Source organism: Neolamprologus multifasciatus, chromosome 19 (genome assembly GCF_963576455.1).
Source record: "Neolamprologus multifasciatus chromosome 19, fNeoMul1.2, whole genome shotgun sequence".
Lineage (NCBI taxonomy): Eukaryota > Metazoa > Chordata > Actinopteri > Cichliformes > Cichlidae > Neolamprologus > Neolamprologus multifasciatus.
The window spans coordinates 27,557,914-27,585,309 of record NC_140457.1 but is presented as its reverse complement, the minus strand read 5'-3'; the positions used below and the strand labels follow the sequence as shown (position 1 = coordinate 27,585,309).

Sequence of the window (27,396 nt, the reverse complement as noted above, 5' to 3'; positions counted from 1 at the left end):
TTACCCAGTTCTCATGGCTGCCGAAGCTTTGTTTTGGTACTCTTTGGAAGGTTGGTAGTTTGATCCCCAGCTGTCATCCTTGGGCCTTGGTAATCTTCACATGCGTCATCCCAAACACGCTCTCTGTGTACTCACTCATTAATCTATTGTCACAGTCACTCACTGTGTCTTTAGGGATTCGCTAGCTTACCTTAGTTGGAAGCAGACTCACTAGCAGCATGGCCTCTTCACCCATCCTACCTGCACTTTCCTGCTCATTGTGTCAGATGTTTAGTTACTCTCCTTTAGCAGTAATGATACTTGTAACAAATGTAGCATGTTTGCAGCTCTGGAGGCCAGGATTACTGAATTGGAGACTCTCTGTAGCCAAAGGCAGTGTAGGCCCCGCTAGCTGCCCCCCAGCAGACAGAGGTCGATTATCTTGTTAATAATTTCACCTCCTCACTACGTACGACTCTGGATACTGTAGCTCCAGTGAAAACTAAGGTCTCTAATCAGAAGTACCTGACCCCGTGGTATAATTCTCAAACACGTACCCTAAAGCAGATGAGTCGTAATCTGGAGAGGAAATGGTGTGTCACAAATTTAGAGGATCATCATTTAGCCTGGAGAAATAGTTTGTTGCTTTATAAGAAAGCCCTCCGCAAAGCCAGAACATCTTACTACTCATCACTGATTGAAGAAAATAAGAACAACCCCAGGTTTCTCTTCAGCTCTGTAGCCAGGCTGACAAAAAGTCAGAGCTCTGTTGAGCCAACCATCCCTTTAACGTTAACTAGTGATGACTTCATGAACTTCTTCACAAATAAAATTTTTATCATTAGAGAAAAAATTACCAATAATCATCCCACAGATGTAATATTATCTACAGCTACTCTTAGTACCATTGATGTTAAGTTAGACTCTTTTTCTCCAATCGATCTTTCTGAGTTATCTTCAATAATTACTTTAGTGAAGGTTACAAATGATCTTCTTATGGCCTCTGACAGTGGACTCATCTCTGTAGCTTCCCTTAGGCAGTATCATCAGAAGGCAAAGCATACATTTTCACTTCTATGCAGATGACACCCAGCTCTATCTGTCTAGGAAGTAGGGCTACCACGATTAGTCGACTAGTCACGATCACGTCAACTATCAAAATCGTCGACGACTGATTTAATAGTCGACGCGTCGTTTGAAGCTTTGTAAGATCCCAAAAGACGCAGGAATAAGTAGTAGGATTTAAGAGTGTAATAACAGACTGAAACAGAAGATGGCAGCACTGCATGTACAAGGATGCCAGCTGCTGTTAAACCCCGAAGAAGAAGAAGAAACTGCGGTATCGTAGCTGTGTCCAAATTCAGGGGCCGCATTTGAAGGCCTATTACGTTACAGCAACGCGACGAAGGCTGTCCAAATGCAAATGCGGCCGACTCTTTCCCAGATTTGAAGGATGGGTCGGGTGTATACTTCGTGGCCCAATCTATCCCAGAATTCATAGCGCGGCCCAGCTCAGTTTCCAACAATGGCGGCAGCTAGTTAGTTTTAATATTACTCTTATTATTCTTTCTGGGTCACAAAATAAACGTTTAACATATTTTCAGGCGAGAATGTAGCTGTGTAAACCTCAAATATCTGCTCAGTTTATCAAGACACCACATATTTTCAAAAGCGCTCCGACGTTTTTGGAGACGTCTGTTAGCCACTAGCTCGATAGCTAGCCGGGGGCTAGGCTCACTAGAGCCGTGAGAGCACCGGACTCCCGGCTAATCGTTTTCAAACCCACCGCCGTCTTTTGCTACTCAGGTTAAACATGATATATAAGTCACTTAGATAACTTAAAATGTTATTGTTTGGCTTTTTTTAGTATTTTATTTGTTCCTGAGTAAATCGGTTTGGCTGAGATTAAAGTTATAGTTTTTACACAGCTGAATAAACGTCAAGCAGACAGCTGATTATCAGAAGTGTGAGATGCTCGAGAGTTTACTCCGGTGTCCTGTTATATTTTAGATAGCAAGGAGTTTATTAAACTTCACCGAAACAATCTGCAAATTTCATTTAAATTTAATAAACTATCATCTTGTCTTTATTTTTAGTTAGCACATACCTTAAACACTTAAAGCTGTAAGCTAATGATAGTTATATAAGAGCAGATGCCGCTGGTGCAATAAGCTGTACGTTTTACGTCCAATGGATGATGATCTGATTAGTCGACTAATCGCAAAAATAATCGGTGACTAGTCGACTATCAAAATAATAGTTTGTGGCAGCCCTACTATGAAGCCAGGTAACACACACCAATGAGTTAAACTGCAGGAATGTCTTAAAGACATAAAAACCTGGATGGCCGCTAACTTTCTGCTTCTTCATTCAGATCAAACTGAGGTCATTGTACTCGGCGCTGAAAACCTTAGAAATATGGTATCTAACCAGATTCTTACTCTGGATGGCATTACCTTGGCCTCCAGTAACACTGTGAGGAACCTTGGAGTCATTTTTGACCAGGATATGTCCTTCAACGCACATATTAAACAAATATGTAAGACTGCTTTCTTCCATTTGTGCAACATCTCTAAAGTTAGAAATATCCTGTCTCAGAGTGACGCTGAAAAACTAGTTCATGCATTTATTACTTCCAGGCTGGACGACTGTAATTCATTATTATCAGGATGTCCTAAAAACTCACTGAAAAGCCTTCAGCTAATCCAAAATGCTGCAGCAAGAGTCCTGACAGGGACTAGAAAGAGAGAGCAGATTTCTCCTGTTTTGGCTTCCTGTTAAATCCAGAATGCTCTCTTCCACAGCATGTCTTTATCCTGTCTTCCTTCTCTCATCCCAACCAATCACAGCAGATGGCCCCGCCCCTCCTTGAGCCTGGTTCTGCTGGAGGTTTCTTCCTGTTAAAAGGGAGTTTTTCCTTCCCACTGTCACCAAAGTGCTGCTCATACCTTACAATATAAAGCACCTTGAGGCGAATGCTGTTGTGATTGGATGCTGGATAGATAAACAGAGTTTACTGCACTCCTTCATACAGCCCTGCTTGTTTCCATGCATACATGAGTTTTTTGAAAGAGGCTCTATAGATGTGCAGTTACAGCCCGTTTACCATGAACTGAACGAGGAGAGAGCAGGACACAGAGACAACTAACCTTATGAACCTGAGAGTGTAGTTACATAAAATGAGCAGCTGCCCTTTCAGTAAGAAGAACCTTTCCAAAGACAAGCTTGTCAGGTTAACTGCTGATTCTAGTGTCCGTTTGTGTGACAGTGAATGGTTATTGGTCTGTGCGTGTTAGCCTGATAGAAAACGTTGATGAGAGGATGTGCACCATGAGAGAGCTGAAGGGGAAAGGAAGTCTTCATGCACTGGATGTTAAATGAAGCTACTTGTGTGCCTAACAGTGCTATCAAAGAGTCTGCATAGCTGTATGAATGAAACCGTGGAACGTGTTGTTGTAAATTTGTTGTTTTATGTGAAAGTAAGAAGCTCAGATTGTAAGTGGTAAATCAGATAAAATAAAGAGTAACATTTTTCCTGACACACTGTAATGAAACAGCTGTTTCCTAACATGCACCTCAATTGGAAAGTTTGAAAATTCAGCTGGTTGATGGAATTTCTCAAACTAATGGCTCCAGATGTGCAAATGCATGAAAGCTTGTTACCTGCTGCACTACAGATAAACACAGCTTTGAAACACGTTTTCATTTTGATGTGTTTGTGGTCGTGCGCTCCATCGATGTGTGTGTTTGTGCTTCATGCAGCAGAAACACATCAAAGGGTGTCGGGCTTTGCTCGCTGCCGCTTCAGGCTTCACTATCAAAGATATAATTAAGCTAAAGAACACCTACAAGCACTTTATTATCTCCACATTTTCTTTTATCTGGGCTGCTGCCTGGATTCCTGCGGTTTGTTGTCGAGGATGAAGAGCAGTGAGTCGGCTAGTGTTCAGCTATAATCCTGAAGTTTGGGATAATCCAGGTCCTCCGGGCCGAGGGGGGGAGGCAGGGACCCAGATTACTCTGTGGTGACAAAACTCCACAGAAGTCAGGAGAGTGTCTGTGACATTATGATGAAGAGAACCACAGGAGAGACTGAAACAGACCTCTGAACATCTGCTCATATGTTCTCATGTCTTTCCTTATTTTCCATCATGTACTTCAGCACTTGTTTCTGTGCTTAACTGCTATCTGTGTAACATTCACACTCACACTGCGATGGATGCGATGGAGAGTAACTTGCCCAAGCAGAGCAGTCTGTGGTTGAACCAGCAGCCTTCTGATTGGTAGATGAGCTTGCACATCACACACCTGGTCGTTTGTTCAGATCGAGGTCGGCTCACATTCGTACGGAGCTCCCTGAGGCACATTGGAGAAAAACACTTAAATGCACTTGACCTGGCATTGAAGGTCCGTGCTCTTCCAGTGTGTAGTGAAGCTTGGAAACAACCACACCTGTGGGAGAGATTCATCCAGTCTTGATCTTGGCCTGAACCACGAGATGAAATCAGTGGCTGAGGTGAGAGATTAGGTTTATCTTAAAGCTTCAGGTTATCGGTTAGTGCTGCAGGTTCAGGTTAGGCTTGGTTAAGCTTTGGTCTGGGCTTGTTTCCAGAGTGTGCTCTCTGAACAGACTGAAGCATGTGTGGTGAGGAGCTGCTCCACATCTGCATATTCTCCTCTTTGAGGAAATAATTAACTGCATATTTGACCTGCTCTTACTCTGCGTTCTCTGGGCAGTCGGGATTAATTATGATTGTTTGATCATTACCTTTTGTCTCCCAGCTGTGCAGCATTTTCTCACAGATACGAAACACCCCTGCCCTCTCTCCCCCTCTCTCGTTCTCCCTCCCGATGAGTTCCTGTGTTTATCAAGCCATTAGCTGTTGGTTTACTGTGTTAATAAGTGTTAATGTGCCATAATGAGAACAAAGCACCGCAGATTACTGGAAGCACTGTTGGCCCGCCTCCCGCCTCCTGTCAAGAGGCTGCGCAGCGGAGAAGGAGGAGGAAGAGGAGGAGAAAGAGCAGCATGACTCGGGTTACCATGTCAAGTCTGCTGCTCAGAAATATGAACAACTAGGAGGCGAAGGTGAAGATGAAGATGAAGACCTGGTCTGAGCTTCTTCTTCACTACACGCGTCTTTTAGCAGCATGCTGCACATTCATGCTGCACATTCGTGCTGCACATTCGTGCTGCACATTCATGCTGCATAATAAGTGTCAACATTTCCACATTCAGATCTCTGCAGAATTACTTTCCATATCGCAGTAACAGCGGTGCAGTGCTGATGCAGGTCTAAGGTTGTAGCAGCTTCCAGTTTGGATTCAGGAGACAGACACTATCTCTACTTTCAAGATTCAAACTTTCCTTTTTGCTAAAGCATATAGTTAGGGCTGGACCAGGTGACCCTGAATCCTCCCTTAGTTATGCTGCAATAGACGTAGGCTGCCGGGGATTCCCATGATGCATTGGGTGTTTGTTTTTGTTACACCACCCTACATTTAATCATCAGTTATATTAACCTCTGGCTCTCTTCCACAGTGTGTTTTCATATTGTCTTCCTCCAGCCAGCCGCCCCTCCCTGAGCCTGGCTCGAGTTTCTTCCTGTTAAAAATGAGTTTTTCTTCCCCGTTGTCACCAAAGTGCTGCTCATAGGGATCATCTGATTGTTGGTTTTTTCTGTTTTCTTTACATTATTGTCAGGTCTTTACCTGTATGTGCTGTATAAGTATAATTAAAGCCCCTCTGGTGGAAGTCTGCTGGTCCTGCTCCATCATGGGAGGGTTCGAGGTGCAAATGTGGCCAACAAAAGGTCCAGGTAGCAACAGACGTGCACCTTGGGAGAAATGGGAAGTCGTGTTACAACTCAAACTGAAAATCCATGGACCATATCGGCCATGTCGAATTTCACAGTTTGCTTCTCATTTTCCATAAAATTCAGTCGCAGATGTATTTAGGATTTAATGGCTAACCATGTGATGAACCTGTGCTGTGCTGTCTGTGGGACATTTAAGACCCTTTAAGTTCATAAAGGTTTCAGTTGTGGGTGTGCAGTCGGTGTGTTTGTGTTGCTACTGGCAGCTTGCTGTTCGTGAGCAGCGGTGCAGAGACAGACAGTGATGCTTCACGGCTCTGTGAGCATCTCTGCGTGTCTACCAGCGTGATGACTTTGCTTTTCCACTAAACATTTGGGTGAAGAAGTTAACGTGTCTGCTCGGATCTGCTCTGGGCTTGGCTGTGCAGTGGAGGAGAAGTAACATCTCCAGAGGAAGAGGAGGCAGTAAACTGAGAGAAGAAGAACTCCTCAGGTGTCGCTTTCCTAATGTCAAGTGTTGATGGATTAGAGAGGCTGCAGTGAGTAGCTGCAGCGTTTCTAACCCTCAGCACTTCAGATGTTCCCACCACTGAATCCTGTCTGTGACGGGACACCACACTCTACTGTCATGTCTCTTACTTTACTCTCACTTTACTTTACTTTACTCTCACTTTACTTTACTTTACTCTCATGTCTCTTACTTTACTTTATTCTCACTTTACTTTACTCTACTCTCATGTCTCTTACTTTACTCTCACTTTACTTTTCTTTACTCTCATGTCTCTTACTTTACTTTATTCTCACTTTACTTTACTCTACTCTCATGTCTCTTACTTTACTCTCACTTTACTTTACTCTACTCTCATGTCTCTTACTTTACTCTACTCTCATGTCTCTTACTTTACTTTACTCTCACTTTACTTTACTGTACTCTCATGTCTCTTACTTTACTTTACTCTCATGTCTCTTACTTTACTTTACTCTCATGTCTCTTACTTTACTCTCACTTTACTTTACTCTCACTTTACTTTACTCTACTCTCACTTTACTTTACTCTACTCTCATGTCTCTTACTTTACTCTACTCTCATGTCTCTTACTTTACTTTAATCTCACTTTACTTTACTCTACTCTCGTGTCTCTTACTTTACTCTACTCTCACTTTACTTTACTCTCATGTCTCTTACTTTACTTTACTCTAACTTTACTTTACTCTACTCTCGTGTCTCTTACTTTACTTTACTCTAACTTTACTTTACTCTACTCTCATGTCTCTTACTTTACTTTACTCTCACTTTACTCTCACTTTACTTTACTTTACTCTCACTTTACTTTACTCTACTCTCATGTCTCTTACTTTACTCTACTCTCACTTTACTTTACTCTACTCTCATGTCTCTTACTTTACTCTACTCTCACTTTACTTTACTTTACTCTCACTTTACTTTACTCTACTCTGTCTCTTACTTTACTCTACTCTCATGTCTCTTACTTTACTCTCACTTTACTTTACTCTCTTGTCTCTTACTTTACTCTACTCTCACTTTACTTTACTTTACTCTCACTTTACTTTACTCTACTCTCGTGTCTCTTACTTTACTCTACTCTCACTTTACTCTACTCTCATGTCTCTTACTTTACTCTACTCTCATGTCTCTTACTTTACTTTACTCTCACTTTACTCTACTCTCGTGTGTCTTACTTTACTCTACTCTCACTTTACTTTACTCTCATGTCTCTTACTTTACTTTACTCTAACTTTACTTTACTCTAGATCTCGTGTCTCTTACTTTACTCTACTCTCACTTTACTTTACTCTCGTGTCTCTTACTTTACTCTACTCTCACTTTACTTTATTCTACTCTCATGTCTCTTACTTTACTCTCATGTCTCTTACTTTACTCTACTCTCACTTTACTTTACTTTACTCTCACTTTACTTTACTCTACTCTCATGTCTCTTACTTTACTCTACTCTCACTTTACTTTACTTTACTCTCACTTTACTTTACTCTACTCTCATGTCTCTTACTTTACTCTACTCTCATGTCTCTTACTTTACTCTCACTTTACTTTACTCTACTCTCGTGTCTCTTACTTTACTCTCACTTTACTTTACTTTACTCTCACTTTACTTTACTCTACTCTCATTTTACTTTACTCTACTCTCATGTCTCTTACTTTACTCTCACTTTACTTTACTTTACTCTCACTTTACTCTACTCTCATGTCTCTTACTTTACTCTCACTTTACTGTACTCTACTCTCATGTCTCTTACTTTACTCTCACTTTACTTTACTCTACTCTCGTGTCTCTTACTTTACTTTACTCTCACTTTACTCTACTCTACTCTCATGTCTCTTACTTTACTCTCACTTTACTTTACTCTACTCTCGTGTCTCTTACTGTTATCTCGTGTTTAGGGCAGAGAAATGGAAAAATGTCAGAGATGATCTCTGATACGTGAAACTCCAAGTTACAGCTACAGATGTTTTACACATGTGTTTTTTATTGTGTCTGTCTTTATGGACGCTAACCTGCTGCTGCTGAAGAGGGCCGAGCTCTGCTGCCTTCCTTCTGGGCTGATAGAGCTGCAGCACACGAGTCAGCTGTCATCCCAGCCATCGACTTATTGTATTCAAGTTCTCATTTGTTGCTGTTGAGCATCCAAATCTCACACATACTCATTCTTACCAGGTAAAACTCTGATTTAATAGTCCTTCACTGCGGGGTGATCTCTGGGAGATTCACCGAGCGTCCCTGTAAGGATCCTGAGGGAGGTTTGTGCTCCTCTGACAGGCTGTGTGATGCATGTGTCAGCGTGTCACATTGATCTTGTGTATGAGCGTGACTGCGTGTTTGGCTGTGATTCATATGGAGGCAGAGGAAGTGTATGTCCTCTCAGTCATCACCTGACACAGATATAGATGTGTGCGTGAATCAGCGTTACAGAGCACACTTAGTCACACGAGCTGCTCGGAGAACGCCTCGCAGAACAAGCACAGGTAGTCGTGTGCTGAAAACGTCTCATGGAAGATTTAATCCATCATAATGAGCCTCGGGCAGAAGGGGGCGTTTAAACCGACCTCCCTGTGTCCATGCAGTCACATCTCCGTTTGTGGACAGTCTTTACTTTAGAAAGGTGCTGTTTAAACCCCGAACAGGCCACTGATGAACCTCACGGGTAAGATTTGGGCTAGTTTGTATTTAACCACACGCTAAACAAACATCATTTCAGAAACTACAGGAAGTTCTCTTTCAGTTCAACTACCTTATCTGAAGATTGACTTTTGTTATACCCAAAGTGCGAGATGCAAGCCTGAGCCCGTCACACAGGGTATGCATCGTCTGCACGGATATTTCCTGTGAGATTCAGACTGCTTCAAACGCTTGGTTTCAGGATACTACTACAACTACTCGTGGTTCTGGCTGATGGTAGCAGGTAGATATACCTCTAGCTGTTCAAACTGCCTGCAAAGGGCAGCCAATCAGAGTTGGTGGCTTCAAAGAGAAGTCAAAACTCTTTATTTTCCTCCTCAGATGGAAAACCAGGTGCTGCAAAGCACACAAAAGGAATTTATATTTCAGGAAAGTGCTAGGTGTGAAAAGGGAAGCAAAAGTAGACACAGACTTTCAAAGTAAAACAGGAAACAACACAGAGATGCGGGATTGACAGGGGAGACCGAGCAACTATGCAACACAGAGACATAAACCATAAGAGAACTCTAACAAAGAAACCAAAAGACTAGAAATTATAAATAATATCAAAACCAAAGTTCAATAATAGTGCAAAACTCAAAACTCTGGGTCGATGACCCAGGTACCCAACAGGAGGTCGTTTAAATTCCTCACCGTTCTGCAGGACTGGAGTGAGCAGGGCAGATAATATTGCAAGTAGCCATCGTCCCCGACAGTCTACACGAGTCCAATGGCATGCATCCTTGTAAAAAGCTGCAGTGATGAATGCAGCTGGTGGGAAATGAGGGCTGGCTGAGTGAGGAAGCTGAGCAGATGTGATTTGTGTCGCGCGGATCAACTGTTGGGCTTTCAGGAGCGCGCCGATCAAAGAAAGAGCAAATGTGCCGCAGCATCGCAGCGCCTCATCTTCAGCAGCTGAAATCCCACCTTGGGGAGACTCATCTCTCCCAGTGTGAGGATTAAAGCCAGATTTGGAGAATAATACATCGCGCTTATGTAAGCTGTCAGCATGCGAGTGTGCAGGCTCGTTCAGGCTCCACCCACCAGGACGTGATCGAAATCTGAGGGAGCAGGTGAAGGTGACAAGTTCAACACGTTGTCATCGCTAACCAACACCAGATGTTGTAACTGAACATCAGGGTCAGGTTGCAGCAGCTGATTGTGAATCCATAGTTGTGTGTAGAGTCTTCCATCTTCCTACTGAACTGTGTCGCAGCTGTCAAACATTAGAAAGCTCTTTAAGCTCTTCTTGCTGTTGCTAAATTTTCACCCTCCAACTGAAAACAGCACCAAACAGACCCCAGATTTCTACATCTTTCAGGTTAAAGCTCTGCCTTCAAACAAATACAGAAATGAGAAGAGTTGTATTAATCTGTATTAAATTAGAGTCCCAGGCAAACTGTGCAGCGCTCTCTCAGACACAGTAGCTGCGTCCCAAAACGTCGGCTGCATCCTTTAAAGGTTGCATTTGAAGGCCGATTACGTCACAGCGACGAAGGCTGTCCCAATTCGTCGCCTCCTTCAAATGCAGCCGACAAATGTGTCCTTCATTTCCCCGAATTCGAAGGATGGGTCGGGTGTGTCCTTCGTGGCCCACCATATCCCAGAATTCATAGCGCGGCCCAGCCAATTACAGTTTCCAACAATGGCGGCCGCTACTAAGTTTTAAAATTACTCTTATGATTCTTTCTGGGTCACAAAATAAACTTTTAGCATATTTTCAGGCGAGAAAGTAGCTGCGTAAACATCAAATATCTGCTCGGTTTATCAAGATATCGCATATTTGCAAAAGTGCTTCGACGTTTTCGGAGACGTCTGTTACCCACCAGCTCGATAGCTAGCCGGGAGCTCGAGGGTCACTGAAGCCGTCGAGAACAGCGAACTCCTGGCTTCATCGTTTTCAGACCCCCGCTGTCTGTCGCTACTCAGGTTAAACATGATATATAAGTCACTCGAATAACTTAAAAATGTTATTGTTTGGCTGTTTTCAGTGTTTTATTTGTTCCTGAGTAAATCGGTTTGGCTGAGATTTATGTTGTTAGATTAGATGAAACTTTATTAATCCCTTGGGTGGGTTCCTCTGGGATTTTCACACAGCTGATTAAACAGAAGTGTGAGACGGTCAAGAGTTTCCTCCAGTGTCCTGTTATATTTTAGATAGCAAGGAGCAGACGGACGAGTTTATTAAACTCCACCGAGACAGCGGTGACGCAGATCTGAAGGCGAGACCGTCACATTTCACAGCCTCGCACTTCCGGCCTCGGTCATCGAAGGACCCGGCCCACGTAGACCGCGAAGGCCGGGTCCTCCGAAGGATGCGGCCCACGTTTTGGGACACAGCTAGTAGAACAGCACTAAACAAGCACCAGTTTATATTTTAAAGGTACACTGGTTGAAATCTCACCACTAGATGTCAGTAGATGCAGATTGCAGTCCACTTTATTGTATTTTCATACTCCTATGAATTCAAGTGCGTAATCCTAGCGACTCTTTGTATATGTAAAAGCTACACCCAGCACATTTCCAGGGTGTGGGTTCTCTGTGTGTAGAGATCAGTCTCTATACTCCATACTACGGTGGGACATAAAGACTGTTCCCACAGATAGATTTGATTCAGCCTTGAGGCAGTCAGGCAGGGGGATGAACCTAAAGACCAAGTAAACAGACCCAGCTGGAGGTTCTGGAGGTCAACAATCCAACAAACCCACCACAGCGCCCACCCATGTGTTCCCGAACCAAACATGGCCGACATCCAGGAGCCCTCTGTGCAGCAACATTTGTTCAAGGTTCTTTATTTGTCACATTAGTCGCAGTAGTAGCAGCAAGCAGGTGAATTCTGTACATTAATAAGAATAGACATCTGACTATTTTACAGGATAGACAATATAAACATATTTAAAATTAAAGGAATTTGAAATGTACGTTGTGCCCGTGGGTTTAGAGTGTCTGGAAGAAAGTCCTGTCTCAGTCAATTATAGATGATGTGAGAGGGCGGGTGTGTGTGTTTAGGGCCTGGATGGCTTGGGGATAGAAGCTCCTCTTGAGTCTCTCTGTCCTTGCCCGGATGATGTGAACCTTCTACCAGATTGCAGAAGTTGGAACAGTTTGTTGCCAGGATGGGACGGGTCCTTCAGTATCTGCTCTAGTCCGGCATCTCCTGGTGTAGGTGTCCTGAAGCGGGGGGAGAGCAATCCTGCAGCAGCGTTCTGCTGTACGGATCACTCTCTGGAGAGCTTTTTGGTCCTTCACACAGCTGTTCCTATACCACGATGAGATGTTCTGTGTGAGGATGCTCTCCACAGCGCCTGTATAGAAAATCCTGAGGATCTCTGGAGAGACCCTGAACTTCCTCAGTTGTCGTAGGTGATACAGGCGCTGCCTAGCCTTTTTGGTCTGGACCTGAATGTGGGCAGACCACGTCAGGTCTGAGGAGATGTGGACACCAAGATACTTGAAGGACTGCACCCTCTCCACTGGAGCTCCATTGATGATAATGGGCTTGTAGTCTCTGTGCTGACTCCTTCTGAAGTCCACCACCAGCTCCTTGGTCTTGCCGACGTTCAGCTGGAGGTGGTTGTCCCGGCACCATGATGCCAGATTCTTCACTTCGTCCATGTAGGCCGCCTCATCGTTGTTGGAGATGGCGCCCAACACCACTGTGTCGTCAGCAAACTTCACAATGGTGTTGGAGCCGTGGGTGGCCACACAGTCTGAAGTGTAGAGGGAGTAGAGCAGTGGCGAGAGGACACATCCCTGTGGTGCTCCTGTGTTGATGGTGATGCTGTTAGAGACGCATCTACCCACCCTCACCACCTGAGTTCTGCCAGTGAGGAAGTCCAACACCCATGCACACAGACGGCTGTTGAGTCCCAGATCCCTCAGCTTTGTGAACAGTCTGCAGGGCACTATTGTGTTAAACGCTGAACTGTAATCAACAAACAGCATTCTCACATAGTTACCCTGTTTCTTGTCCACGTGGCTGAGGGTGGTGTGCAGGACGTGGGCGATGGCGTCCTCTGTGGATCTGTTGGGTCGGTAACCTCGAAACGGGCGTAGAACTGATTCAGCTTGTTGGTGAATACAGAGTTGATCCCTGGCTTTGTAGTCCGTAATGGTTGCTAGTCCGTGCCACATACTCCGTGTGTTGCCCTGGTGGAAACGGGACTCCACACGCTCCCGGTACCGGCATTTGGCATCTCTCACCGCGCGCCGCACGCCGTATGAGACCGCTTTGTAGCCGCTCATATCGCCAGTGGCGAGACCCGCGTTGTAGGTGGTGGTCCTGGCGTTTACTGCAGTGCGGATCGATCTGTCCACCCACGGTTTCTGGTTTGGGAATGTGGTGACTCTCGCAGGGGGGATAATCTCCTCCGCTAGCATATTGACGAAGCATAAACTCGTTGATGTCGACTGCGCATCTTCTGAACATGTCCCAGTCGACGTCGTTGAGTGCGTCCTGTAGCGTAGCTTCTGATTGGGCAGACCAACGTTTCACCTCCCTCGTGGTTACTTCTTCCCTCTGTACGTTTTGTTTATACTGGGGAATGAGGAAGATGGCGTTGTGGTCAGACTTCCCAAAAGCCGGGTGTGAGACAGCTTTGTAGCCCTGCTTGTATGGCGTGTAGCAGTGGTCCAGTATCCTATCCCCCCTCGTCGGACACGAGACATGCTGGTAAAAGTTTGGCATGAAATGTCCGAGGTTCGCTTTATTAAAGTCTCCTGCTACAATGAGGGCTGCGCCCGGGTCCTTGTTTTGAAGCGAACTCAGCATATCATGTAATTCGGACAAAGTCATACCTGTGTCCGCTTGGGGTGGGACGTAGACCGAGGTGAACTCACGGGGCAGACAGAAAGGGCGGCACTTAATGCTCAGGAACTCCAGATGTGGCGAGCAGCCGCTGGAAAGAGACACACTCCTCCACCTTTGGTTTTGTTCGACTCTGCCGTTCTGTCCACGCGGAGCACAAAGAATGAATCCGACAGAGTTCCGGCACGGTCTGGCACGGTCCGGCACGGTGGGGGTCAGCCATGTCTCCGTGAAGCACAGAATGTTGCAGTCCCTCATGTTCTGAAGACGAAGCAACTACAAGAAACTGTTCAGAGAATGGAGACAGGTGTAGAGACTCCAGCAGGCCCACCATGGTTGGGTTAAGGGGACCAACTGTGTCCTTATATTTCTGTCATGCTGAGATCAGAATATGTTCAGTTAATGGCTGTGAGCTTGGGCCTCCTGTCAGTGAGAGAGGAGGTATTCAAGAAAAACTTTATATACACACATCACCAAGTAACTGTGGAGTTACTGAATGTTTTTAAAACTTCTTTCACTGGTAGCTGCAGCTCGTCTGCACACATACAGAGTTTTTCACAGACCGAGGTGGTGTTTGCACTTTTGATCCCGTCTGTACTTTGTTACAGTTTTCACCAAAAACATGTCCCCAACACACACGTAGAGCAACAACAATACCAAGTACAAATACAGAAACGTTTGTTGACGTTTAACAAACAATATTACCTCACAGTATCAGTATGTATATATGAGCATGCCATCCATCATACATGAAGCATTAAAAGCTGAAACATTTTGTGAGTAATGACTAAAATGATCTATTGACTGATCACAAATAAAAACATTGATCCATCGTTCCAACCATCAGTTTTCTAATCACGCCGTCAGGGTCACGGGGGCTGAAGCCTGTCACAGCTGTCTGATCCATCACAGCACTAAGACACAGCCAGCCACTCACACTCATACCTGTGGTCAGTTTGGATTTGCCCAAGAGTTTAACCCGTGTGGACGGTGGGAGGAGCCTGGAGTAAATAACAAACAAACTTCCTGGCGTTCAGGTTCGACTCACATGACTGGATTTGCGTTAGAGTGGAATGAATGGACACGTCTATATATGTGTCCACTCGTCTATATATGTGTCCACTCGTCTGTCTGTGTGTCCACTCGTCTGTCTGTGTGTCCACTTGTCTATATACGTGTCCACTCGTCTGTCTGTGTGTCCACTCGTCTGTCTGTGTGTCCACTCGTCTATATATGTGTCCACTCGTCTGTCTGTGTGTCCCCTCGTCTGTCTGTGTGTCCACTCGTCTGTCTGTATGTCCACTCGTCTGTCTGTGTGTCCACTCGTCTGTCTGTATGTCCACTCGTCTGTCTGTGTGTCCACTTGTCTATATATTTGTCCACTCGTCTGTCTGTGTGTCCCCTCATCTGTCTGTGTGTCCACTCGTCTGTCTGTGTGTCCACCCGTCTATATACGTGTCCACTCGTCTATATATGTGTCCACTCGTCTGTCTGTATGTCCACTCGTCTGTCTGTGTGTCCCCTCGTCTGTCTGTGTCCACTCGTCTGTCTGTGTGTCCACTCGTCTATATATGTGTCCACTCATCTGTCTGTGTCCCCTCGTCTGTCTGTGTGTCCACTCGTCTGTCTGTGTGTCCACCCGTCTATATACGTGTCCACTCGTCTATATATGTGTCCACTCGTCTGTCTGTGTGTCCCCTCGTCTGTCTGTGTGTCCACCCGTCTATATACGTGTCCACTCGTCTATATATGTGTCCACTCGTCTGTCTGTGTGTCCACTCGTCTGTCTGTATGTCCACTCGTCTGTCTGTGTGTCCACTCGTCTATATATGTGTCCACTCGTCTGTCTGTGTGTCCACTCGTCTGTCTGTGTCCCCTCATCTGTCTGTGTGTCCACTCATCTATATATGTGTCCACTCGTCTGTCTGTGTGTCCCCTCATCTGTCTGTGTGTCCACTCGTCTGTCTGTGTGTCCACTCGTCTGTCTGTGTGTCCCCTCATCTGTCTGTGTTTCCACTCGTCTGTCTGTGTGTCCACTCGTCTGTCTGTGTGTCCCCTCATCTGTCTGTGTTTCCACTCGTCTGTCTGTGTGTCCACTCGTCTGTCTGTGTGTCCCCTCATCTGTCTGTGTTTCCACTCGTCTGTCTGTGTGTCCACTCGTCTGTCTGTGTGTCCACTCGTCTATATATTTGTCCACTCGTCTGTCTGTGTGTCCACTCGTCTATATATTTGTCCACTCGTCTGTCTGTGTGTCCCCTCGTCTGTCTGTGTGTCCACTCGTCTGTCTGTGTGTCCACCCGTCTATATACGTGTCCACTCGTCTATATATGTGTCCACTCGTCTGTCTGTGTGTCCACTCGTCTGTCTGTGTGTCCACTCGTCTGTCTGTGTGTCCCCTCATCTGTCTGTGTTTCCACTCGTCTGTCTGTGTGTCCACTCGTCTGTCTGTGTGTCCCCTCATCTGTCTGTGTTTCCACTCGTCTGTCTGTGTGTCCACTCGTCTGTCTGTGTGTCCACTCGTCTATATATTTGTCCACTCGTCTGTCTGTGTGTCCACTCGTCTATATATTTGTCCACTCGTCTGTCTGTGTGTCCCCTCGTCTGTCTGTGTGTCCACTCGTCTGTCTGTGTGTCCACCCGTCTATATACGTGTCCACTCGTCTATATATGTGTCCACTCGTCTGTCTGTGTGTCCACTCGTCTGTCTGTGTGTCCCCTCATCTGTCTGTGTTTCCACTCGTCTGTCTGTGTGTCCACTCGTCTGTCTGCGTGTCCCCTCATCTGTCTGTGTGTCCACTCGTCTGTCTGCGTGTCCCCTCATCTGTCTGTGTGTCCACTCGTCTGTCTGTGTGTCCCCTCGTCTGTCTGTGTGTCCCCTCGTCTGTCTGTGTGTCCCGTGCTTTGCTCCCTGAGATGATAACTCTGTGGAAATGAACATTTTCTGTTCCGCTCCTCCATTTGTGCTGTCGGTACAAATGGATTTCGCCCGTCTCTCCTCGCTCTCTGTCAGAGAAGATGAATGCTCGTCACTCCTCCCCCTCCTTCCCTCTCTCTGAGCGGCGATGTGAGTTGGATGGCGTTAACGTGCTGTGGCAGGATATGTGGCTGTGCCTGGTGGTGCTGCAGCACAGGAGCAGCGGGCGGACTGATTATTACAGTGCATGATGATGTGAGATGCGTGTGGGGTGCCAGCAGCTCCGTGGATATCAGGGCCAGCAGGCACAGCATCCCCACGCTGAGTGGGATGTTTCCAAAAGGAAACCAGAGAAAACAGCCTGTTCTTCCTCATGCCAGATTATTGGTGGAGCTCGGAGTGTGATGTCAGATGGGATGTTACTTTACATCACAGGAAGTGAAGGCGCGCTCAAAGGAGGCCAGAGAAAAGCTCTTATCTTCAGCCCAGTAGGTGCAACTTTACTCAGTTTGTTTGGAGGAAGGTAAAGGGATAGGCATACAGTCTCATCCTATAGGACATCTACAGCCTCTTCAGATAAGAGCGCCCCCCTCTCTACTAGGACCTCTAAAACATGTGAGAAATCCCCAGAGCCTTGTTAAGGTCCTCCTCTCCACCAGGTCATCCTCACAGTGTCTCAAACATTGACTCTTCAGTGCTCTTGGCTTTGTCCTTTGGGTGTGCCCTCTTGGTAAGCTTCCTCTGGGGCTCTGGAACCTCCTCTTCCTCTCACTCTTTGTCTTTTCCTTTGAAATCTCCCCAGCAAACCTCTCAAACGCAAGATCGTAATTTCTTTCCAGGAAATGTCACAAAGTCGTTAACGTTTGCCAGAAACATCTAAATGTTCTAATAGGTATCCAGTATTTCCAATAACCTGAGCCTGAGGCTACATCTTTAACAAAAACTGGAATGTCTCAAGGACTGCTAGAACCCTCATGAGAACACGTTCTGCTGTAGAACTTAAGAGCAGCAGCCCAACGAGCTTTTAAACTCTCAAAGAACTTTTTACTCAAGGATTCCCAGACAATGTTAACCTCTCTCAGCTCCCAGGAAGCTCTGAAGGTGGCCATGAAATATTTTCAAGAACCTCCAAAAAACTGCTTTTTAATTCAATTCAGTTTCATTTATACAGCACCAAATGAGCCCTATGAGCAGCACTTTGGTGACAGTGGGAAGGAAAAACTCCCTTTTAACAGGAAGAAACCTCCAGCAGAACCAGGCTCAGGGAGGGGCGGGGCCATCTGCCTCCTGTTGGGGTGAGTGGATGAAGACGGGACAAAGACACGCTGTGGAAGAGAGCCAGTCATTAATAACAGCTAATAATGAAATGCAGAGAGGTTAAACTGTTAGAATCTTCTGGACGTTTGGCGTTTCCCAAAGAGCCGCGTTGTCTTTTCAATGACTAGTGGACCCGACTCGCACCTGAGCAGCGCCCTGGTGGTCGTTAGGGCACATGGTGACGTTCTACATATTAAACTGTGATGGCTCAGTCAGCCAATAACATGTGGTCGCACAACAGTGAATTATGTTTTGCTTCCACTCTCCCGTCTCCTTGTGTCTCATTAAATATGCAGAAACAGCCTCGTGCTGCCAGCCAATCAGAAGTCTGGTGTTATTTTTAACCGTCCCACTGACTGAGCACCTTTCTTTGAGAAATCCTCCACTTACATAACAGATGGGGGTGAAGCCTGAGATCAGAGAGGGAAAAAGTCGGCTTTTAGAGCGAACCTGTGCCCAGAGACATATTTAGATGTGGGACAGGAAGTGTTTTTATCTAGCTGCATGTCTATTTCCTCCATTTCTCCTTTTGATATAAATAAATGAACACTGGATGAGCTGCGGAGCCTCACTTCACGCTGCGTGTAGACCCGAGGAGTCAGGCCAGGTCCCAGATCGTTGGTTCAGAGTCTGCGGTTAGCTTGCTGAAGCAGGGCAGCAGACTCTGTGTGGTTAGTTCACTGTCTGTGGGAAGAACAGGACAGCTGAATGTCTGTGGTTAACGCCATGACTGTAGTAACAGCAGCATAGCCTGTGTCGTGTACACTGTCACTAACGATGTTTGTGGTTAGCATCCATGAACAAACCTCAAGTATTTGTCATATAATAACATGAACAGTGTGAAGACTGATCCCCATCATCATGGGTCCTTACATCTCCATATAAACCAGGTCAGAGGTCTCAGCTAAACTGTGCACAAGCTGTCATCTACACACATAATTAACATGCACAACATCTGCTGTATGAACTGACACATGCATGCACACACAGAGCTACACACAACACGAGGCTGCAGAGAGCAGCTCTGCTCTGCTGGAGGATGACTCACTGTGTGTCTCACACACACACACGCACACACACACACTCACACACACACACACACACACTCACACACACACACACACACACGCACGCACACACACACACACACGCACGCACACACACACACACACACAGCGGGTAAATCAGGGCGAGCTCCTGCTGCCCTCAAAGACTTGCTGCTCTACTGTACCGGCCTGAGGCTGACTGTGTGCCAGCTTGCTTTACTCGTGTTGTGGGGACTTGAAGCGCTTTACAGCAGTCCAATCCTGGAGTCGGATGACGTCAGCAGATGATACCAGGGGCTGGTTTTTCTCTGTGCTGCCAAATGTTCAAAACTGTGGGATGAAGAGCTAAATGAGAAGAATACAGTGTTTTGACTTTGGCCTTGACCTTGACCAAGCAGACTTGGTAATGTCCCGTGTTACTCTACATGTGCAGATTCTGATTCTGATTTAATGCACAAAAATCTGAACTGACCTCAAAACTTCTGCATGACGAAGAAGAAGAGCGTGGAGGCTGTGCAGTCTGAAGAGGGCTGATTTTATCAGCTCAGAAATGTAGGCTTGTTAGGAAGCTCCACAGTAAGTCTGCAGGCAATGAATGGAAGTCAATGTACTGTTCTCCTAGTGTGTGTGTGTGTGTGTGTGTGTGTGTGTGTGAGTGTGTGTATGTGTGTGTGTGTATGTGTGTGTGAGTGCGTGTGTGTGTGAGTGTGTGTATGTGCGCAGCCTTCAACTTTCCCCTGAATGGATAGAAAGATTAGAGTGTTAAAGGGGAGGACACAGATCCCTGATTCTCCCTGCAGGGGGCCTGCGTGGTTTAACAGCCCCACAGCCAGTGTTGGGGAGTAACGGAGTACATGTACCGCCGTTACGTATTTAAAATACAAAATATGAGTAACTGTATTCCGTTACAGTTACCCTTTAAAAAGGTGGTATTTAGAATACAGTTACTTTGTTGAAATAAATGGATTACACGGCGGTACTTCCCTGTTTCATATTGTGGCGGGTCAGGACTGTTTGGGTTTTGTTTGACAGCTACGTTCTGTTGTTCCAGGCAGCGTTACGGTTGCCATGGTTACAGGGTGACGCTCTCTCTCTGCGTGTTTCCTGGGTGAGAGAGGCCTTTTTGTTGTTGTTGTGCTAAGCTAACAGGCAGAATGCTACAGCTCTAAAGAATGTAGCATCATGGGCAGTGTAGTCCGTGCTGCAGGGAGAATGGACTGTCATACACGTTATGTGTCTGTGAGCGAGGGAGGGAGAAAAAGGAAAAGTACGAGCTGTCATCGAGCAGAAACGGGAGCTGGAAGCATGTAAATATAATAATAACCACTGCAGCCAAGAAGAGAGCCTGACGAGCCCAGCTGTAAGTAAGCTATTAAGACTCGACTGTACACCGTGTTCGTGTTTTCCTCTGAAACAATAAGTTCTGTTGGAGCAGCCTTTCAACGCCTCTCTCTGTCTCTGCTAGCAAAGTTGACCCAGACAACAAAGTAAAGCTAGTTTTCAGCTACGAGCCGACACAGAACCCACCGTATTAGCCAGAGGTCCCTTTACTACGGTTCGGAGCCGCGGACCTTCAGTAACAGTAATAAATCACAGCAATAGTACATTCATGTAGTTGTAAACAGCATGATAATATATTAAGTAATCCAAAGTATTCAGAATACGTTACTCTCATTGAGTAACGTAACGGAATACGTTACAGAATACATTTTGGGGCATGTAATCTGTAATCTGTAATGGAATACATTTTAAAAGTAACCTTCCCAACACTGCCACAGCTGACCCACAGCTGACCCACAGCTGACCCACAGCTGACCCACAGTCCTGCAGTAATGGCAATATCATGCATAATGTAGATGCTCTCATACACAGCTAACATGTGTCTGAACATAGAGATCACTGTGACACTGGCTGTGAGCTTTGTGTTGGTACTCGACCGTCCACAGTAATGTGATGTAGGACTGGGCGATATATCGAGTTTTTAAATATATCGATATATTTTTATACCAGATATGAGCTGTGACAATATTGTTTATATTAGAGCTGGGCGATATAAGATTTTTCATATCACGATATGTTTTCTTCATTTCAGGCGATAACGATATATATCACGATATATCGTGATATATATCGTGATCACGAGAAAAGCCAAATAACTATATTTGTAAGATTTAAATGTGCCGTTGCTCACAAGTAAAATGTGAAATAATCAGCAGCTTGTTTTGATTTAAATATTTATTTCCCATAATAAGTTCAACAGGGCTGATGTACTTAAGGAACATGAGACTTTTTCAGATAAATAAAGGCAAATATTGCAAACTACACAAAAGGCAGCCGCTAAAGCGTTTACGTTTCAAAACAGAACAAACAAAACTACTAAATTGTCAATTCCACTTAGAAACAAAATATTAATTCTAAAAATAAATCTTAGTTTGTTTTACAGAAGAACAGACAAAATTGACTAACCTTTGTCAACATCAAATAAACTGAGAACTAAAAGGAAATTCTCGATCTCTCCTTGTTGTATAGCTGAGCTTTTCAAACAGTTTAACAGTTACTTTAGTCTGACAAAAGCCGAATGACGAATTAGCGCTTCCAGTCAGAGACTGAGCATGCACCGCTTTATTGTATTTACAGACTTGCTTTCGGCACAATTTACAGTGCCCGCTACTCTGTTTCTGTCAGACTTGAAATAGCAGAAATGCCTTCACACGCTGCGGCTGTGATTGGTTCGCCTCTGTGCAACTTAATTTGGATTGGCTGTTCTTCTTTTTTTTTTAAGAGGACAAGCGAGATCAGGCCTATCACAATAGTTTAATTTTTCTATCGAGAAAAAGTTATTTCGCAATACACATCGTTATCATTCGCCCAGCTCTAATGGACAGGAACCTCTGCAGTGTCCGGGGATGAAACGTTGTTCTGATTTTAGCTGCGTTCCTCAGCTGATAAAAGGCCGTCCTTGTTGTCTCTTTCAGCTCCGGGTCAAACCACACGTCCAGGTTCTTACCCTGACCAATCAAAAACAGTGTGGCATCAGGCAAAATGTTATGTCCTCAATAATTACTGGCCAACGTCTTTAGTGTCTGTGTGGAGCTTTTCAAAGCTAATTGTGTGTTTCCTGGTTCTTATGGTTGTTTGAACTGGATTGTTTTTGTTGATCTTTTTTTACCTTCAAACAGCACTTTGTTTATAAATACAGTTGTTATTATTATTAAACATATAATGACCATTGTCTTGTTTTCTGAACTGTAGTTGTACCTGCTGAACCCACAGACAGATCTATCTGTAACCTGTGGTGTACAGATGAGTAGGAAACATGCTTTGTGGTCCTGTAGGTGTGTGTCAGTGTTCTGCATCATGCTGCTGTCGTTTCAGACGAAGCCTGATTGAAGTGCATGCTGGGACAGAATGGGTCCATCGGGGGTTTCAGTGTTTGTGTTTGATGACATCAGCAGGAAAACATTAGCAGAGGCTGGATAATGGGAAGAAAATGAAAATCTAAAAATAGAATAGAGAGGAAAAAGTAGGACAACCAGATTATCCACACCTCCTGCTCCCCTCACTGTACTGATCGCTGTGTTCACCTTCACCTCGCCCTTTACTCGTGCTGCTTCTCCTCGTTCAGCATTTCTTCCTCTCTGTTTATCGTCGTCTTCTTTTCCCTCCTTTCTTTGCCCCTTCAGTGTTCAGCTTTCCTCTCTCCCTGTTCCCTCTCACGTCTTTCTGGGCTGTTATTTTTCACCTTTAGTTTCACGATATTAAAGGCTGAAGGTTCAGGCTTGTTTTAATGTTTCAGTGGGAATGCATTTTGCACTGGAGCTCAGTTGTGTTAAGTTGGAGATGTTCAAGCCCTCTTTGATGACTCTCAGTGTTTTCATACTGTGCACATCCACCCACAAGTCAGAGTGCTGTATCTCACAGATGCAGCAGGTCAGGCAAAAATAGAAGTCAAGTGTAAAAATAAAAAACATCAAGTGCTGCTTACAAGATGCCTCGCAGCTGCTGACACAGAAACTCTGCAGCACACTCCTCGATAACAGCGCATCACAATTGTACCTGCAAGGCTGCAGCCGGCTCCACCTCGGGGGCGGTGGTCCGGTCTGCAGGCTGCACCACCCAATTAAAAATTAATTTCCTTCTGACCTTTTTCTCTGACGCTCATTTATAATTTCACAACTTTCATTAGCCGAGCAGCACGTCGTCACCTGAGGTCTGACCTGGACTCCGCGTGGCTGCTGCCTCACACTTCTGAAACCTACACAGGGAATACTGGGAATAACTCTAATGGGGAATAACTTTAGCGATACAGCCATCCGAGTTTTTCAACCCGCTGAGCTCATAACATGTAACATGTAATAATAACATGTAATAATAACATGTAATAATAACATGTAATATTTGGTGAGCTTCTTTCAGTCTCTGTGAAAGCTGGAGTCTAATCCTTGATTACAGTGTTTATTCTATGAATCACACCTGAGGACAGGTTGGTGCACACGTACAGGACAATGTCGGCGTTTTATTGTGTTCACATGGCCAACCAGGCACAACAAAGTCCTCTTTATACGGGTGAGGAGGGGATACGGCATCATCAAACCTCTACATTCTTCAAGTCCTGAATGCTGAAGGGTCCACGCAGTGGAAACTCATCTGCTGCTTTATTTAAAAGGAATAATAATTTATTGATTAGATATATTTAATGATTTAGTTTGGAACCCAATATAGATTTAAAGTAGTGCTGTCAATAGATTAAAAAAAATAACAATAGTTAATAGTTAATAGTTAATTAATAGTTAATCGCGATTAATCGCAATTACTTGATCTATAGCCTGCTGCAATTACACTTTTTAAACTTTATATTTAAGCTTGTATCAGACATTTATGCAATATAATGAAATAAATGGAGAATAAATACAAAGATTATTAAATGCTTAAGGTTCACAGGTTCTCTCCTGTGAAATGCAACTTTTTAAATTTTGATTCACGATTAAATATCATTCACTTTTATTCTATATTAATCTCATTTTGCATGAGCAAACAGACTCAAAGGTAAAATATACACACTTAACATGTTTGTTGAACATCTTGAACATTCATGTAAAAACTCTGTAAACATGTCTCCTCTCTCGGTCACTCTTGGGGAGGCTTCAAGTCCTTGAACGAGGAACCAAAGCTTGTAAAGTGCTCAGCGATATTAGCAGGTCTGCAGTTTGTTGCAATCCGCGTCAGTCAATATGTCCGAGGTCGACTCACTGCGTCCCCGATGCTCCGTGAGCGGTTTGTCGCTAGCTGGGTGACGCGTTAGCCAAAGTGCTAGCAGCAACCCGACACGTCAATGTGATATTTTAAGCTGGAACCGCTTCGGTGAAAATTCCTTCTTGCACAATGTGATTGGTTCAGCTGCCCGTCACTACCACATCAGTTGCCCATTTGCACATGTACGAAGGTAACTACTCGGACAAACTCCCCGAAATGCGCTGACAGAGACATTTCAGGGGTTTTGAGTCATTCTGCACTCCACATGCGTCAATACCGTTAAATTTTTTATTGCGTTAATCGTGATAACAGCTTAACCTGTGTTGATGCGTTAATTTTGACAGCACTAATTTAAAGATATTATTAATTCAAGGAACAAAGACCAAAAGAAATGTACAAATGAATCTGTATACAGAGATACCTGATGCTCCATTTCATTCCTAACAGTTCCTGTAATAAAGTAATCATTAAGGGAATCAAAGGGATTGGATGGGTGTAGCAAACAGAAGACGAGTCAAAGGCCTGTCTGCTAAAAGGTGAAGAGTGAAGTATATAGATCCAAACTGAAGCTCGCCATGTTTAAGATTATGACCCATGAAATAAAGTTTCATAGGTTGCTGTGTGTCTTTGTCTCATCTTCCTCCCCTCCAACATGAAACCAGCCCTCTCTGAGTCTGAATTTTCTGGAGCTTTCTAAAGCCCGTTTTCCATTAGTACCCACTCGGATCAACTCATTATGGTTTTCAGGGTTTTCCAATGGGTCACAGTACCTGGTACCAGGTGCGTCTTTAGTTCCTGCTCGGCCAGGACGTCGTCAGCCTGCCTGCCACGATTGGCTGGTTAATGTGGGGGCGATCGTGGCTCAAGAGTTGGGCGTTCGCCTTGTAACTGGAAGGTTGCCGGTTCGAGCCCCGGCTTGGACAGTCTCGGTCGTTGTGTCCTTGGCCAAGACACTTCACCACGCCACGATTAGTCAACTATCAAAATGTAATAGGCGACGCGTCGTTTGAAGCTTTGTAAGATCCGGAAAGACGCAGGAAAAAGTAGTAGGATTTAAGAGTGTGATAAAGGACTGAAGCACTGCATGTAAAACCGTTAAACCTCGAAGAAGAAGAAGAAGCTGTGTTCGGTGTCGTAGCTGTGTCCAGGAACCGCATCCTCCTGTGCTCGCATTTGTAGGCCGATTACGTTACAGCGACACAATGAAGACTGTCCAAATTCGAAGACTCCGAGAAATGCGTCCTTCATTTCCCCAGATTTGAAGGATGGGTCGGGTGTGTCCTTCGTGGCCCAACCTATCCCAGAATTCATAGCACAGCCCAGCTCAGTTTCCAACAATGGCGGCAGCTGGTTAGTTTTAATATTACTCTTATTATTCTTTCTGGGTCACAAAATAAACGTTTAACATATTTTCAGGCGAGAATGTAGCTGTGTAAACCTCAAATATCTGCTCAGTTTATCAAGACACCACATATTTTCAAAAGCGCTCCGACGTTTTCGGAGACGTCTGTTACCCACTAGCTCAATAGCTAGCTGGGGGCTAGGCTCACTAGAGCCGTGAGAACACCGGACTCCCGGCTTTAAACCCACCGCCGTCTTTCGCTACTCAGGTTAAACATGATATAAGTCACTTAGATAACTTAAACATGTTATTGTTTGACTTTTTTCAGTATTTTATTTGTTCCTGAGTAAATCGGTTTGGCTGAGATCAAAGTTATAGTTTTTACACAGCTGAATAAACGTCAAGCAGACAGCTGATTATCAGAAGTGTGAGATACTCGAGAATTTACTCTGGTGTCCTGTTATATTTTAGATAGCAAGGAGTTTATTAAACTTCACTGGAACAATCTGCAGATTTCATTAAAATTTAATAAACTATCATCTTGTCTTTATTGTTAGTTAGCACATACCTGAAACACTTAAAGCTGTAAGCTAATGATAGTTATATAAGAGCAGATGCCGCTGGTGCAATAAGCTGTACGTTTTACGTCCAATGGATGGTGATCTGATTAGTCGACTAATCACAGAAATAATCGGTGACTAGTCGACTATCAGAATAATCTCTAATGTAAATAAAATTTTATTTTGTGAAAACAAAATTTGAAACTGTGGAAAAGCACAAAGGTTTTCTCTGTGATGGTTTTAAAGGCTCTTTCTGTGAAGGCAACTTTTCCTGTGAAAGAGCAAACACTTGTTTGTAAAGACCGTTTACGGTGGAGGATTTGAAAGCATTACTGTGAAATAGATGGAGGATTTGAAATGCCAATGAAAACCTGCATGGATAAGAAAGAAGCAGAGTCCTTCTTGAAGTTAGAACGAGTCGCAAAGATTTGATTTTACTCCAGTGGTGAACATGTATTCCCCATTTTAATGGTGCACTATTTCTCTCAAGCAAAAAGTGTCATAACTGTGAGAATGTGCTTCTTTTCTTGTTCTCACGTTGAAGTGAGTATTTTAGCGGTGATTTAAATTGTGCTAATTGTGATACATCAGTAGGATAAACACACGCAGGGCTGTAACCAGCAGATCTGATATTGTGTGAAGCCTTTTCTCTAGTCCTTAAATGGACTATTGCAGTGTGTCAGATGGCAGGGATGCAGAGAGGCTTTGAACAGTCAGAGGACGGTGCTCTCTACTGCGGATTTCAGGGACTCAAATGCCACGCTGCCTCTTCTTCGTGTGGTTCCCATGACGACAGGTAGAGAACATCCTGCGGGCTGCGACGTCTGTTCGAGGCCAACAGCTCCCCAACAGCCTGTTCGACGCACTTTTTGAGCTTTCAGTAAAACAAAGCCAGCTGCTCCTTTGTGCTCAGTAACAACACAGGAGCTGTTTTTAGTTTCAGAAAGTCAAACGATGAAAGTGTCAGCCGATCAGAGCCGAGCCCATGTTTTACACGACGCTTTGAAGCAAAGATGCTGAAAGACAAGTTGAACCATGTTGATGAAGTTAAACTGTGGAGGACGTTGGTGTAAAAGAGAAGATAGCCTGCTGACAGCACAGACATCCTCACAGAGCAGCTCTAATAACAAAGATACTGATGCATCCTCCGTTCTCTGTAAGAAAG

General features: G+C 44.6%; 4 protein-coding genes and 1 long non-coding RNA gene across 7 annotated transcripts in view; all 5 read left to right on the top strand.

Annotated features, from left to right (window-relative positions):
* Window positions 1–27,396, top strand: part of LOC146496756 (uncharacterized) — a 496,205-nt gene that overhangs the window by 360,397 nt on the left and 108,412 nt on the right. The gene's annotated exons all lie outside the window — the stretch shown is intronic.
* LOC146496755 (MAM domain-containing glycosylphosphatidylinositol anchor protein 2-like) overlaps window positions 1–27,396 on the top strand; it is a 149,192-nt gene that overhangs the window by 13,384 nt on the left and 108,412 nt on the right. The gene's annotated exons all lie outside the window — the stretch shown is intronic.
* The window catches only part of LOC146496757 (uncharacterized), a 358,433-nt gene that overhangs the window by 284,914 nt on the left and 46,123 nt on the right, over window positions 1–27,396 (top strand). The window lies entirely within an intron of this gene.
* Window positions 14,138–27,396, top strand: part of LOC146496758 (uncharacterized) — a 23,543-nt gene continuing 10,284 nt past the window's right edge. Inside the window, exon 1 of the mRNA XM_085142528.1 lies at window positions 14,138–25,204. Within this exon, the coding sequence (XP_084998654.1) occupies window positions 14,848–16,716 (1,869 nt within the window). The 5' untranslated portion in view covers window positions 14,138–14,847 and the 3' untranslated portion in view covers window positions 16,717–25,204. The remainder of the gene's footprint in view (window positions 25,205–27,396) is intronic.
* Window positions 25,211–27,396, top strand: part of LOC146496759 (uncharacterized) — a gene marked incomplete at its 3' end in the record, with an annotated part of 6,451 nt that continues 4,265 nt past the window's right edge. The window contains exon 1 of the mRNA XM_085144244.1: window positions 25,211–27,396. This exon is cut by the window's right edge and continues 4,265 nt beyond it.